The following is a 13,696-nucleotide window of genomic DNA, read 5'->3' as shown; positions in this document are numbered from 1 at the left end:
ACAGTGCAGCAGAGAGAGGCTCTGCCTGCTTCGTCCCTGCAGCCCCCAGCCTGGCCTGGGGTGGGGGCCTCCTCATACATCTGTTGAATAAATGGATGATGGGGAAACTGAGGCACAGAGTGATTAAGTTCCTTCTCTGAAGTCAATCGTGGGGAAGTAAGAGTGAGCCCCAAGCCCATCTGAGTGCCTTCTCACCCCAACCCATCCAGGGTGCACCCCACTCTGGACCAGGCCAGCGCCCCCCAGACCAGGCCAGCAGCCCACAGCAGGAAGCCCTCAGTCCTGGAACTTCCCCAGAGGGCTTGTGGAGAGGGCTCAGCGACAGCAATTTCCCGGAAAGCACGGTCCGTCTGGGAGGGAGACTACCTAGGCCTGACACCCACTGGGAGCCCCTGGTCAAGCTACGTGGCTGCACTGCGCCCCGGCCTCATCCGAGCCGGAAAGCACCCCCCTCCCTCCACTGCACCGGCTGCAGGAGGAGGAAGTCAGCTGATGCACTGAAACGAGGCCTCGCAAGTCACAGGTACCCTGTCTCCCCAGTCAGGGGGACGGCCAAGACGCGTCCTCCACTGCGGTGGCCGCGCCCCCAGGGGACATCAGGAAATGTCGTCAGAGTTTCTGTGGCTCCCAGAATTCCGTAAGCAGGGCCACGGATAGGGAATCTGTCCCCACACACCACATGGACCAGTCCTGCCCTAAAGCCCCCCGCGCTGTGGAGGAATGCGGGGCACTGAACAGCCACCCAGTCGGCCCGTGCAGAGCTGTGACTGGACCAAGGCCCCTCCCCAGGGGGCCAGGCCAGGTCTGTCCGATTCTGGCACATAGGACCCCTAAAAGCTGGGCCGAGGCCAGGCCGATTCCTCCAGTGTGGGAGGTGCAGAAAGGCAAGTCCAGAGGGACAGGACACAGTGGCAGGGGGTGGGGGGCAGCAAGTGACCATGACTGGGCTCGAGTGGTCTTTACAGGAGCTGAAAATGCCCCCAAACCGCACTGTGCTGGAGGCTGCGCAACTTGGTAAATTTACTAAGAATAAAAAAAGAAAGAAAAAAAATCACTGCATTGTAGACAAGAAAAAAATTAAGCTAAGGTCTTGTCCCAAAGCATTAGATCTACTCCCCCAGGCAACAACCTTAGAGAGTTCTGGAAAACTCCATGAGCAGAGGGGGAAGGCTGGCTCAGCGCTGCTGGCGCCATGGCCTCCAGACCGTGAACTGGACAGCGGCGGCCTGAGGGCTGCCCACAGACCAGCGCTGGGGCCCCTCCCCGTGGGGGGCTCCGGAACCCCAAAGCAATGGCCAAGGAGCCCGGGAGGCCATCAGGAGGGCAGGTGGCCAGCCACGTCCGCAGGTGCCCGGAGGAAGACCTGAATCAGCTCTCTGGCCCGGCCCAGAGGTCGGAGCCAGGACTGGCCCGGGAACCCGGAGACCGGGGGATGGGGCTCTGACCAGCAGGGGAGGCGGCTCTCCTCTACCCGCCGCCGGGCGGTGCTGGCGAGACTGTGGGGCAGGGTGGGGCGGGCCTCAGCCCGGCCAGCGGGGCTCCTGGGGGCCAGGGCGCCCACCACGTACCTTCTCCAGCAGGTCCTGGTTGGTCCTGATGAGCAGCTGCTTCTCCTCCACCCACTTGGAGTCCTAAGGAGAAGCACTGACTATGTTCACACGCACTAAGCAGAAAGGTCACGCGACAGGAGACGGTCTATGAAAAGGTCACTCTGAATCTTTAATCTCGAAGAGGAGAAACGGCAGGTTTGCAGAGCAGTGCCCCCCCCACCCCCCCGCCAGCCGCTCAGAACCCCAGAGGCGCAGGGGGCTGGTTCTGTGCCAGCGACAGCAGCGGCGGTGTCCCTGGCCAGCTCGCTGCGGCCATGGCCGGCTTCCGGGCCGCCCCCGACGGCTTCCGCAAGCCACAGCCGGGCATCGCCTCGGCAGCACACTCCTGTTCATTCTGCTCCCTCTGCCCTGGCCATGGGGCATCCCCAGCACCTGGCGTGGGGCCTGGCAAACAGCCAGCGCTCGGTAAAGACCGGTGAGGATGGTAAACGGACAAATGAGGGCCTTCTCCCCCTCCTCTCCCAGCTCCGGTGGCTCCTGGGCCTCCTTCCCCCTAACGCTTAGGATGAAGCTCTCCCGCCCCACAGGACAGGTCTGGGGCCCGGCTTTGCCTCTCTGCTGTGTCCTGCTGTCACCTGGACCTCGCCAAATTCAGAGGCTGCACACAGGGAGGTGGCTAATCTGAGAAGCTCGAGGCCCTGGATTTTCACGTGACAGTCACAGTGTGGAGTCCTGAGGCCTGGCCCTCTACAAGAACTCGGAGCCAGTTGCAGGCGTCAGTTCGTGTCTGCAATTAAGTCTTGATCGTCAATGGTAGCTTTTCTTCAGATTCGAGTCAAAAAGTATCATGGTCACCCTTTGCTTTTGGAATTGCTCCCTGGTTTTGTGCATTTGGCGAACGAAGGAAGAGCCGAGTCAGAATCTCCTAGCCCGTTCTGAGCTTTGACCTCTCCGCAAAGAGGCTCCTTGGCAGAGATGCTCTCACCTGGGGCCTGCCAGGCCCCGTCCCCTGATGCCTCCGGGGCAAATGGCGCAGATCCATGGGGAGTGCCCCTCAGCACCAAGGCCCCAGGGACACCTCCCCGGGGACAGAAATGCAAGGATGCCCAGAGCACACGCCCAAATCCTGCTCACCTGTCCCTTCTCAACCAGTAACTTCTCCAAATCCTCGATTTTGGCCTGACACCGCAGCAGATCGGCTTGCAGCTGCTCCCGAGTCTGGAACGAAAAGGACCAGGAGATGAGCAGGTCACCTCGCACGGCTGACCGGGAAGCGGCAAGGGCCGCGCCACCAGCCAGAGCTGGGAGCGGCCCACGTTCTAACCTGGCTGAGCTGGGTGCGTGTAGGGTCTGCCAGCTGCAGATGGAAACTTGTTAAGAACTGAAAGCCTGGAGAAGCTGTCAGCTCTGACCCCCTTGATCTTACAGAAAAGGACACCGGAGCCTGGTGAGGAGGCCAGTGTCTGCAAGGGGCCGAGCGAGCCGGAAGCCAGGCGTGCCCGGGTCTCAGCCTGGCCAAGTCCGGGGGGCTCGCTCGGCGGTCACCAGCACTGCCCACACACTCACGCTGGGTCCACCCCCTTTGTGGGCCTAGCACCACCTACAGCGAGGGCTGAGAACAGAGCGTGGGCAACAGGGCGCGGTAGCGACTGCGCCACCCTGGAGGCGACGTCCCCTCAGGGGAAAGGGCCACTCAGCCGCAGCCTGGCATTGCTGAGCATTCTTGGCTTCCGACAGAAGCCTAGGATCTGGGTATCTGTGCAGTCTCGTGCCTTTTAAATGTTGGCAATCGGATAAAATTTTTAATAAAAACCACGTGTCTCAGCTCAAACCAAGTCCAGGCGTTCATTTCACTGACCTACAGATGACAGGCGGAATGTGGCTCCAGAAGGGTCCCTCCCCCTAGCCTCACTCGCCACCTCCCACCTCCCAGGGGGGTCGCAGAACGAAACAGGGAACCCACTAGGCTGAAGCCCTGACCCCCGAGGTGTGCTCCCCTGGAGGAAGAAAGGGCAAGCAGTCCCTGGTCCACGTGACTCCCAGAGGCGGGTTGAGGGACAGTGAGTGGCAGGAGCTGGAAGGCGGAGCTCAGCCCAGCGCAAGGGCTGGTGTGGCCCGACCTGGGTGGCCCGTAGGGCCACAGTGCCTTGTGGGCTGGGAGCACTCTGACAGTCCTTCAGGGTTCCCCGGGGACGTTCTCAGGGGTTCTCAGCCAGGGAGGGAGAGGGGTCAAGTCTGCCAGGTCACCCCGTCTGGGACGTCCCCGTCAAGTCTGACATTCTGACGCCGGCCCTGCAAACGGGCGGCTCGCACGCCCATCAGACAGGAGTGTCATTTCTTCTGGCAACTCCCGCGTCCCGCTGACAGAAAGACAGGTCCCATCGGGTCCGCCAAGTGCCAGGGCACGGCCACGACAGAGAGCTGGCTGTGTCCCCACCGCCCGTCACGAGCCCCTCCGAGTGTGCGAGGCAGGCCATGTGACAACGCACGGCTGGGCGCGCGTGCGGCCTCCGGCCACGGCACTCACCCGGGCCTCCCGCTCCGCGTCCAGCGTCCCCCCGACCTGCTCCTGGAGCAGGGCGTAGGCTCGCTGCAGGGCCTGGTACTCCCTGGTCAGCTGGCAGAAGCGCAGGTCGGCCTCTTCTCGGGTGGTCGTCTAGCGGCACGGAGAAGGGGAACGGTGACGCCCGTGGCAGCGAGCGGCTTCTGGGGCCGGGCCCACGCGGGCGAGTGTCCCGACCTCGCGCTGCTGCCCGCGACTACGGGAGGCACGGTCCCCGCCAGGCGGGAACGGCACAGCAGAGCGAGGCCGCCGGGAGCAGACGCCGGCCCTGCACCTCGTACCCCGGGCCCCGCCCCGCCCTGCTCGCCCGGGCGTCTGTGCTCAGGACGGGTCGCCTGAGTGCGCGAAGGTGCCAACGCCCGAGAGCAGCAGCGTGCGGTCACAGAGGGAAGCGCTGGGCCCGTCCACGCCCGGCATCTGGGGGGGTGGGGGGGCCCTGCGGCTGAACGCACCACGTGCGGCCACGGGAAACAGCCCCACGTGCTCGCGAGGGGGCGATGGGGGACAAAGGCGCCTGTCACACGGTGTTGGTGAAAAAAGCAAATCGAAGTGCACGTGTCTGGCGTGACCGCGCTTTACTGGGGTTTTCTTAAGAAAATTCAGCTGGGTTGGGGGAGGGCGTGGGAGAACGAAGCTGCCCTTTGACCTTCTGTGAACCCAGCTCACTCGGTGCCCTGGTCACAACCCTGGACACGGACGGCTGGTCTGGTAGGGAAAGGGCGGTCGAGGGATGGACCTCTGCTGGGAGGGCTTGGCGGGGAGGGATGGGGGTGGAGAGGGTGGTGGGGAGGGGCTCACGCTCCTCCCACGTTCAGTATTGTCTGGGTTCTCCTACATGTGCCATCTTTGTAATGAAAACAGCGGCCGCCCTGTGTGCACTAGCTGGGGTGTGTGCGTGTGCGTGTGCGTGTGTGTGTGTGTGTGTGCGCGTCTACGTGCGCGTGTGTGTGTGTCTGTGTGTGTTTTGGGGGAAGCAGGGGCCAGCCACCAGGCAGCAATTTCAACTGCAAAGCACCAGTGACCCCAAGGTGACCTCGGATTTCTTCTGTGTCATCGGCTCTGGGTAAAGGAGAGCGACCCCGCGTGCTGCTGTGCCCCGCCGCCATTCGCGGACCCCGGGACGGTGGGGACCCCTCCCCCTGACGCCATGGGCCGTGATGCCACAGGTCCTCTGGGGGCCAGATCTCTAAGCGGGGGAGCAGCTCCCGCCACCGTCGGAGGCTGAGGCCGCTTACGTCGTCCAGGTCCTCCTCGGGCGTGGCCGGGGCCCTGTCCGTCCTGTCGGTGTTGCAGGATGTCTCTGACAAGGTTTCCGAGTCCACGGACTCCTCATCAAATCCAAAAAATGTCTCCACAACATGCTTCTGTGAAGGCAAAGGCAGGTCGTCAGGAACGGATCAGGTTGCTGGGTCCCCCTGCCGGCCAGGGCCGAGGGCCTACGACGCGCCTCTGGGCCCCAGGCCCCCCGGAGGGGGTAGGTGGGCTGGAGGAGGAGGCGGGAGGGGGGCTGCCAGCAGAGGGCCTGGCCCGGTGGCTCCAGGCTCAGGTGCTGCTGACCTGATGGAAGTCACTTCGCCCCGAGCACCAGCTCCCTTCTCCAGCGAAGGGACATGGACGGCCCCCTCACTGTGAGCACAGGCGAGGTCACGCGTGTGCCGTGCCCTGTGCACTGACACTCCACGCGCCGCACGTTTACTCCGCCACGGAGGGGGCGGGGGGGGGGCCGGGGCGACGTCTCGTTCCAGACGCCCCGTGCGGGGAAAGGGGACAGGGCGGTGCCACAGCTCTGACTGGCCGCGCTGGCGTGTGGCCCGGGCCCTCCCTGGACCCGCGGTAGGAGACGATCTTTGTCTACCTTTTTATCATAGAAGACTCGGAACATTTACGAAGTTAGCAGGAACAGTGTGACGGACCCTCACGCTCTCCTCACTCAGAGTCAGAGGAGCTTCGAAGCTCTGTGAGCCCGTCTCCCGGGCCCCTCCCCAGCGCCTCTCCCACCCCGAACATCGGCGCCCGGAGCCGCGTTCACCCGATCGCGTGCACGTCGACACGCAGCAAACGCCTGGCCCAGCGCCTTCTGTGGGCTCCGACACCGGGTGGGCCGAGGGACTGGACGTGATCCCCGCCAGAGGGGCCCCTGCCGCAGCGAGCTCCCGTCCCCCGGGGGCTGCAGACTTCAGCGACAATCTCCGGATCATCTTGTTTTAGGTACATCGGCTTTTTGCCCCGCAAAGAGTCCCTGGGAAGACTTTGCGCTTGTATGATCAATGCGTGTTTCTCACGGCCGTGAAGAAAGAACCATAACTAAACCCAGAGCCAAGCCGCAGGCTCCGCCAGTTCCCCCGGCACCCAGCTTCTCCCAGAGTCCCGTCCCCACACCCCGACCCGCTGGGGGGTCAGGGCACACCCCCTCACGCTGAGGACGCCTCCCACTGGGCTCGATCAAGTCAGCGTGTGTCTGCAATCTCAGGCACCCGAACATAAGAAAAATGTGTCCGGTGCCACAATCCACAACATGGCTGCGGTGGGGCAGGGGCTGCCGCCTGTGCGGGTAACTGAAGGGGCTCGGCGGGGGGCCCCGCACGGCCCCCACGTCCTCGCGCTCGCCGCTGGTCTCCGGCTGCAGCTTCCACTCTGCTCGCCACCCTAGATTTTTAAGGACCCGTGGGGCACGTACCACCCCCAGAACTCCTGACTCACGCTTCAGCCATCTCCCCAACTGCTCCACGGGGGCCTAGTGCGGCCATGCACCCCGAAACCCGCTGCTCCCGCAATCTCGCATGTGCTCGTCACGGCAGCTCCATCCTTCTAGCTGCTCAGGCCAAAAACCTGTGCCCACGGTGGCCCAGGGCCTGGGACGCTCAAGGAGGGTGGGCTGTTACCTGAGTGCTTGCGAGCACACCTCTGTCAGGCAACGCAAGGCCAGGCTGCCGACCTGCAAACAGTGTCGGGTCGGGGACACGGGGGTTCAGCGGGTGGGGCCCAACAGGCTCCCGGACTTCAAAGGATTTCTTTCCTCCACCACACACACATACACACACACACACACAAGCACACACACGCGCACACACACACACACGCACACACACACACACACATGCTCAATTCCCCCTCCAGCTAAGATACCCCCCCGCCCCGCACCACCCCAGTTCAGGTATCAAAACCGTCCAGGTGGTCTCTAGGGAGGTGGCCACAAGCACCTTCAGGAGCGACGCACCTACACGCCCAGAGCTCCTCTGCACACGCAGCTCGGCCCCCTGAGCTCCTGCTCCTGCTCCTCTTGGCGGCCACTCAGCCAGCCTTAGACGTAAACACCGCTAATTGCGAGGCCCCTGGGGACGGGTCTGTTTCCTGCTGTGACAACTCATGCTGAGGGAGGTGCAGGGAGGTGGAGCCCTGGGGCCGTCAGGCCGCATGCCCTCCCAGCGATGGGGACGGATCGCCCAGCTGCGCTGGCCACTGTCAGGGCCCTGCACCATCCTGGGGGCCAGTGACCCAGCGTGGCGCCACCCAGGGTCACCCAGTGTCTGGACCCGTGCGGGACCACCTGTTAGATACCCAATCACCAAGCAGATGCGCACCTAAACCAGACGCGCACTTAAACCCTTGCACACAGCCCGACCCCGGGCCGGGGCGCAGCTCTGGGGACAGAGACCAAACACAAAAGGGCATTCGAACTACTACGACCCTACGACAAGGGCTGGGCGGCCGCACGGCCCGGAGGCTTCCATCGCGGCCGAGACCTGGCTGTGAACGGCTGGCCGCGTGCGCCACGCGCCCGAGTCGGTTCCCCTCAGAGAGTGAGCCATTTCTAGGCGATCGTGCCACAGAAATTTCTGCCTTGATTAATAAAACGGCAGGACAGAAAAGGACGTGTCCGCGCTTAAAGTGGACGCCTGGCGGTTGTGGCTGTGACCACTGCACTTTCGAAATCGACACAAAACACCGGCTGCCTCCGAGGAGTAAGAGAACCGTCGGGAAAACACCGCTCCCTCCAACGCTGGGCTCCCCACGGGCCTAAACAACAAGTAACGGGCTTAAAAAAAGAAAGAAAAGAAAAAAAAAAAGCCGCGCGCGAGAGGAACGTGAGTGTTTCGGTCTCTGTCATGTTCACGCCCCTGGGCTGTCCCCAGGAAAACACACCCGAGGGGCCCGTCCCCACCCACGCCCACCGCGTGGCGCCTTCGGGGCACAGGGGCTCGCGCCCCCAGACCGGTCTGCCCACCGCCAGCCTCACCTTGCTGCCTCCTGTTCACCAACGAACCCAGATTTTTTTTTTTAAAAAAATGAGATTTGGGTAAAAAATGACTGAAAAATAAACAATTCTTCTCCACTTCGCACTTTGAATAGACAGAGGTGCTCATTCTGAGCCGACTGAATGGGACCTAGTGGAAGAGAGGGAACCCCCCCCCCAAAAAAAAAGACAGCCCCTCAACCGACCCCAGCTTCCCCCGGCCGCTTTTCGTCTCTGCTCTGTGTCAACCTCCAACAGTCGCCGTCACAGGAAGGAGCTGCCAGTCACGCGACCGACTGCCGCAGACCCACAAGCGGTGCCCCAGAGCCAGCCGCTCACCTTCGTGCCTGTAGGTCATCTCCTGGCAGCCGGAAAAGTACAGGCACACCAGGGTGCAGAGGCAGAGGAAGAAGGAGAAGTAGAGCACGAAGAGGAGGTACTCCATGACCGCGAGGCCCCCGCGACCCGCTGGCCCCCGCGTGCTGCGTCAGCCAGAAGCCGCGTCCCCGGCTCCCGCCTGCCGGCCTCTGAGGCTTGCGGGGAGGTGCCAGGTCTCTCCCAGAGCACTCCGCCTCCCTCTGCCTTGCGGCTCCTCTGCTGCGGGTGCTGGGAAGACGTGCCCTGGTCTTACCACGGGGACGCAGGCTCCGGGGCAGGCGGGGCTGGGCGCACCAATCACCCGGTCGGCTTCGGCACTGGGCTATTCTCTGAGGGCTTCCTCCCAGACACCAGGCTCCCCGAGCCGCCCCCCTGCCAGTGCCCCGGTCCCTGGATGATGACGAGGGCCCCCGGGATCAGTGCTAGCAACGGTGACGGTGACGGTGACGGTGACGCGGCGAGAGCCTTCTCCAGGACCCGGCCACAGCAGCGAGGCGCCTGCCGCCTCTGCCGGGCGGCTTCTCTGCGGCTCGCCAGCCACCGCCCACGCACCCTGGACGCCAGGCTCGGCCTCTCGGCACCGCTTCCTGTGGCCGTTTGTTTTACCGATTAAACACACAGACACGGACCGCCATCCACGCAAAGCTGCAGCAAGAGCAGACTTCAGCCCTGCGCACGCGGGCGTCTGTGTGTCTTGCGTCTGCTGGAGAACCTTCTCTAGTGAGAGCATCAAAAGTAAAAGCAAACGGATTTTGCCATGTCCAACTTCCATGCTCTGAAGTACAGCAAGGCCACATTACAAGGCAAAGGACCATTCACAAAGGAAACAAAACACATGCAGCCAAGTTCACACGTATAGTTCACCTTCAACAACGCTCGACGCCCTGTTCTTTATGAAGCGCCTGTGCTATGAGCTGTGTGACCACGCCATGCCGTGCAATTTAGAGCTCACTAGGTCTTTAAGTCATGCTTCCAAAAGGAGGTGCCACCCAAACAGATGTGTTCAGGGACGTGCCTGTGGCCAAGCTGTGCCGGGAGGCGCTGGCCCCAGGCCTCTGCTGGAACCAGGGAGGAGGCCGGCCGTGCCGAGACACAGGCTGCAGGCGGGCACGATGCCCGCGGCCAGCGCTGCCCGAGCCACCACGGGGGAGGGCCTGCCTGAGACAGAGGCCGGCCCGGAGCAAGGCAGAGTTGAAAGACGGAGACGGGCGGGCTCCTGGCAGCATCACGTGAGCGTCAGTCGGGATCTACCCGCGCCCGAAGCCGGCCACCTCCAGGACTCTTTCCTTTGCTTACATGACTGAGTTTTTCACAAAAGCAACACAACGCATCTTGGCTAAAGGAGGAGGAGACTATCGCAGAAATCGAGCTGTCTGCAAACTGCTGAGTTCTGGGACAAATCTAAAGGCCGATTTCTCTCTGAGCTGCTCTGCAGCTGGACCCTCGAGAAGCAGCAAGGCCAGGCCCCGCCGGGCACGCGTCACGTACCAGCTGCAGCAGCTGCCTGGGCTTCCATTCCGGCTCTGCAGAAAATATGACGCGCCCCATCGGGCTGGCCCCTGGGTCTCCTTAGACCCTGCCTCTGCCGGAAGTCTCTCAAGGGTGGAGACGCCGTTCTGTGCCCTGTCTCCTGACACTGTCATGCCCGAGAAGGACGCTCCACAGAGGATGGCTAGAGAGACGGGGGGATGGGAGGGGCTGAGAATCAGGCCGCCTTAGCCCTCACCACTGAGCCCGACATGGGCATAAGCGGCCACAGGCCCTGGGCTGGTTCAGACAGGGCGGGGTATCTGATGAAGGTGACCTGGCGATTTTTGCCAGCGCCTGACCCAGGGAGCCGGACTGGAGAGTCCAGGCCCAAGGCACACGTGCCGGGTTCCGACGCTGCCCCCTGGGCTGCCGAGCAGGCCACATGGCCCCGACCCCAGCTTTCCCACAGCCTGTCGCCCCTCATTCGAGCACCTCATATCCACACTTCAACCGCTGGGACTCTGTCATGGGGACAACCGAGACTGTGGACACAGCTTCCTGGACAAAAAGAGCTCTCTGTGGTGACGTTTACGGAAGCAGAAAGTCCAACCAGAGGGAAGGGTGGTCACTTAGCGCTCAGGGCGAACGGCGGGACCAGCCCAGAACCGGCGTCTGCGTAGGCATGACCGTGCTTACTGCGGCGTCATTCATGCCCGAGAGGGGCTGAAAGCAGACGTGCCGACACACGCGGCCCCGCTACGCGGCGGATTCTGCAGCCCTAACGACGTGTATCTACGACGACCACATTGTAACATGGGTAAGTGCTTCACGGCGTGAGGCGAGGTAAAGCCCCAGGTGCGAAAGTGCACTCCACAGGTGCAGGTGCGTCATTTGAACAAAGACGGAGCGGGAGGAGTCCTGGGGGTGGCGCACTGCGGGCGACGGCTCCGTTCACTCCCCGGGAGCCTACGGTGCAGTCATCCGCTTCCGTGATAAACACACGGATTGAGAATACACGTGTTCTCCCCACTCCCGGCTCACGGCGTCGGAGCAGAGAGGCCCGCGCCGCGTCCGGCTTGGCCTCGGGCCCCACGCCTGGGCCACGGAGAGTTTCAATCTCGGCCTTGTCAACTGGCTTGGTCTCCGCATCACTCTGCGTTTTAGATCTGTATTCGTCCTATCACTGTAAAATGGGAAAAGGTCACACAAGTCCCCCGGGCTTGCTGTGAGGGTTAGACGAGCTGGTGCGAATGGCCACGTCTCTGAGTGTCCGGGACGTGGCAGCTCACCGACGGGCACAGGCCCGGTGACGCGGGCCCGGCTGCCGCACTGGCCCACGGAGCACGTCGTCAGCATCCTCACTGACAGTTAAAGTCTTGACATCGTTCGTAAAGTGTGATGGTATGGGTTGAACTGTGTCCCCCCAAAACGACAGGTTGGAGCCCTAACCCCCCAGGACCTCGGGATGTGGCCTCGTTTGGAAGTTCGGTCACTGCAGAAGTGATTAGCTAACGGGGTCACACTGCGGCAGGGCGGGCACCTCGTCCAAAGTGGCTGGCGTCCTCGTTAGAAGACGGCCGTGTGAGGACACAGAGACACCGGGAGAACGGCCCGTGACGATGGGCACAGCTGCAAGCCCAGGGAGGCCCGCCTGCCAGCAGACTGCCCGAGGCTGGGAGGGGCAAGGGGGGTCCCCAGTGGAGGCATCCAGACACTATCGCTATAGATCCATGTTAAAAAAAAAAAAAATGCAGTTCTGCATTATTCCATAAAAGCCCAAAGCTCCCAAATTTTCAGAACAAGATATAAGATGTTATGAACCAAACCTGAGTATCCTTTAAATCCTTCAAAAGGTCTAAGTATTTACGTTTTTAATGTGGGGTGAGCAGCGCCTGAGGCCTAAATACAGAATCCATCCGTCAGCTTTCCGTGACGGGTCCACGCCGTGAGTTACGCAGCTTCAGGACGGCGGGGACGGGTTTCGCACCATCGACATGCAGCGATGGGCGTCTCGGCCTGCAGGCCCATGCGATGGCTCACGGCCGCCCTCTCCCTGGGGCGAGCCCCGCGGACGCCGGCGCGGAGAAGGGCAGGGCGGCTGCACGGCCGCGGGCTCACCTTGGGCGGCTTCGGGCCTTTCCCGCGATGTCTTTTGGAGCGCAAGAGCCGTTCCCTCTCCTGCAAGAAAGCACGAGTGTGGGCTCCCTCGGCCAGCCCCGCACCACCCGGCCGACCCCATGGGGCGCGTGTGAGCCGGGTCGTGACACCCAGGCGAGGGCCGCTTCTCGGCGCTCAGAGCCAGCGAGCTGCACCATGTGCTCCAGCCCTCGACCGGGCCACGGCCGATCCGGGTGAAAGCCCGGGTTGGCCCGTCCGTGGGTCCCAGCTGGCAGCCGTAAGGCGCCCGGCAGTGCTGCCCAGATGTCCGCTCTGCAGCGGGCGCCAACGCCCACGGCTCCCCCAGAGCTGGGGCCAAATCCACGTGGGACCACCCCCTGCCAGGGGACGCCCTTTATTCCACTGGTTCTCGGGTTCTTCTTTTGCTCTGCGGGACTGGGACGTGTCCCCTAAGAAGGAAACGAGACCCTGGCTGCCGTCACTAGCATGGCGTCTGCCGAGCAGCAGCTGCAGCAGCAGCATCTGGCCCCAGATACAACCAGCGAATTCTCTCCCTTCCAGTGAAGCCCCGCTTTCCCCTTTGGCAGCCGGGAACCCCGGAGTTTGGTGCTTGGCTCTTCCGCCACGGCCCACCCACCCGTCCCTCCTGACCCTGGCCCATGCCGTGATCTCCGCTCTCTCTAGTCTTACGTGTTTGTCATTCCTCTTCGAACTTTGTCATCATTTCACCTAACGTGCTTTTTTGTCTTACGTTACATCCCATCTTTTATGTAACGAAGCAGAGATGGGTAGAAGAAAGGAGGAATGGAAGGAGGAAGGGAAAGGCGAAGGGGTGGAGGAGTGGAGAAATGGATGGAAAGAGGTGTGGAAGGAGAGGAGGTTGCAGAACGAACAGATGGGGAGATGAATGAAGGGAGGGAGGGAGGAAGGACGGAAGGACGGAAGGAAGGAAGGAGGAAGGAAGGAAGGAAGGAAGGAAGGAAGGAAGGAAGGAAAGAAGGAAGGAAGGAAGAATTAAAGAGACAAAGAGATAGGCAAGCAGAGTGAACTTGACAGTCACGGTCAAATTCTTCTCTTGAATTCTGATCACTGACTGGCCTTTCTGCTCTTTGAAGACCCAGACTGCAGCTGAGACATTCCCCCTCGGGCAAGCTGAACACACTTTGCTTCTGAAATCCTAATAAAGCTCACTGCAGACACTCCTCGTTACTGGTGCCCAAGCTGCTTCCACGGAGAGCTGCGGAATTCTCTAGATGTAACCCTCCACCCACTTACAGCGCGCTCAGCCCCCTTGATCCTCTCACACACACAGTCTGCGCAGCGCTTCAAATTCTGGTCTGATTAGAGGTTTAGGTTTTCAAGCTCATGGTCTACAACAACTAA

The 13,696-nt window shown here is 62.2% G+C and overlaps 1 protein-coding gene across 10 annotated transcripts in view; it reads right to left on the bottom strand.

Annotated features, from left to right (window-relative positions):
• Nucleotides 1-13,696, bottom strand: part of JAKMIP1 (janus kinase and microtubule interacting protein 1) — an 84,322-nt gene that overhangs the window by 22,162 nt on the left and 48,464 nt on the right. For 9 of the 10 annotated variants that reach the window (XM_016161239.2, XM_036227480.1, XM_036227478.1 and 6 more), the window contains 5 exons: nt 12,314-12,373; nt 5,349-5,477; nt 4,078-4,206; nt 2,685-2,768; nt 1,569-1,631 (listed from right to left, as the gene is read on the bottom strand). In XM_016161239.2, coding sequence (XP_016016725.2) covers nt 1,569-1,631; nt 2,685-2,768; nt 4,078-4,206; nt 5,349-5,477; nt 12,314-12,373 — 465 coding nt within the window. The remainder of the gene's footprint in view (nt 1-1,568; nt 1,632-2,684; nt 2,769-4,077; nt 4,207-5,348; nt 5,478-12,313; nt 12,374-13,696) is intronic. The other variant, XM_036227481.1, reaches the window with a different exon arrangement.

Source organism: Rousettus aegyptiacus, unplaced genomic scaffold, assembly GCF_014176215.1.
Source record: "Rousettus aegyptiacus isolate mRouAeg1 unplaced genomic scaffold, mRouAeg1.p scaffold_m13_p_10, whole genome shotgun sequence".
Classification (NCBI taxonomy): Eukaryota; Metazoa; Chordata; class Mammalia; order Chiroptera; family Pteropodidae; genus Rousettus; species Rousettus aegyptiacus.
The sequence above is the reverse complement of the archived record's forward strand: the minus strand, read 5'-3'. Positions and strand labels throughout refer to the sequence as shown.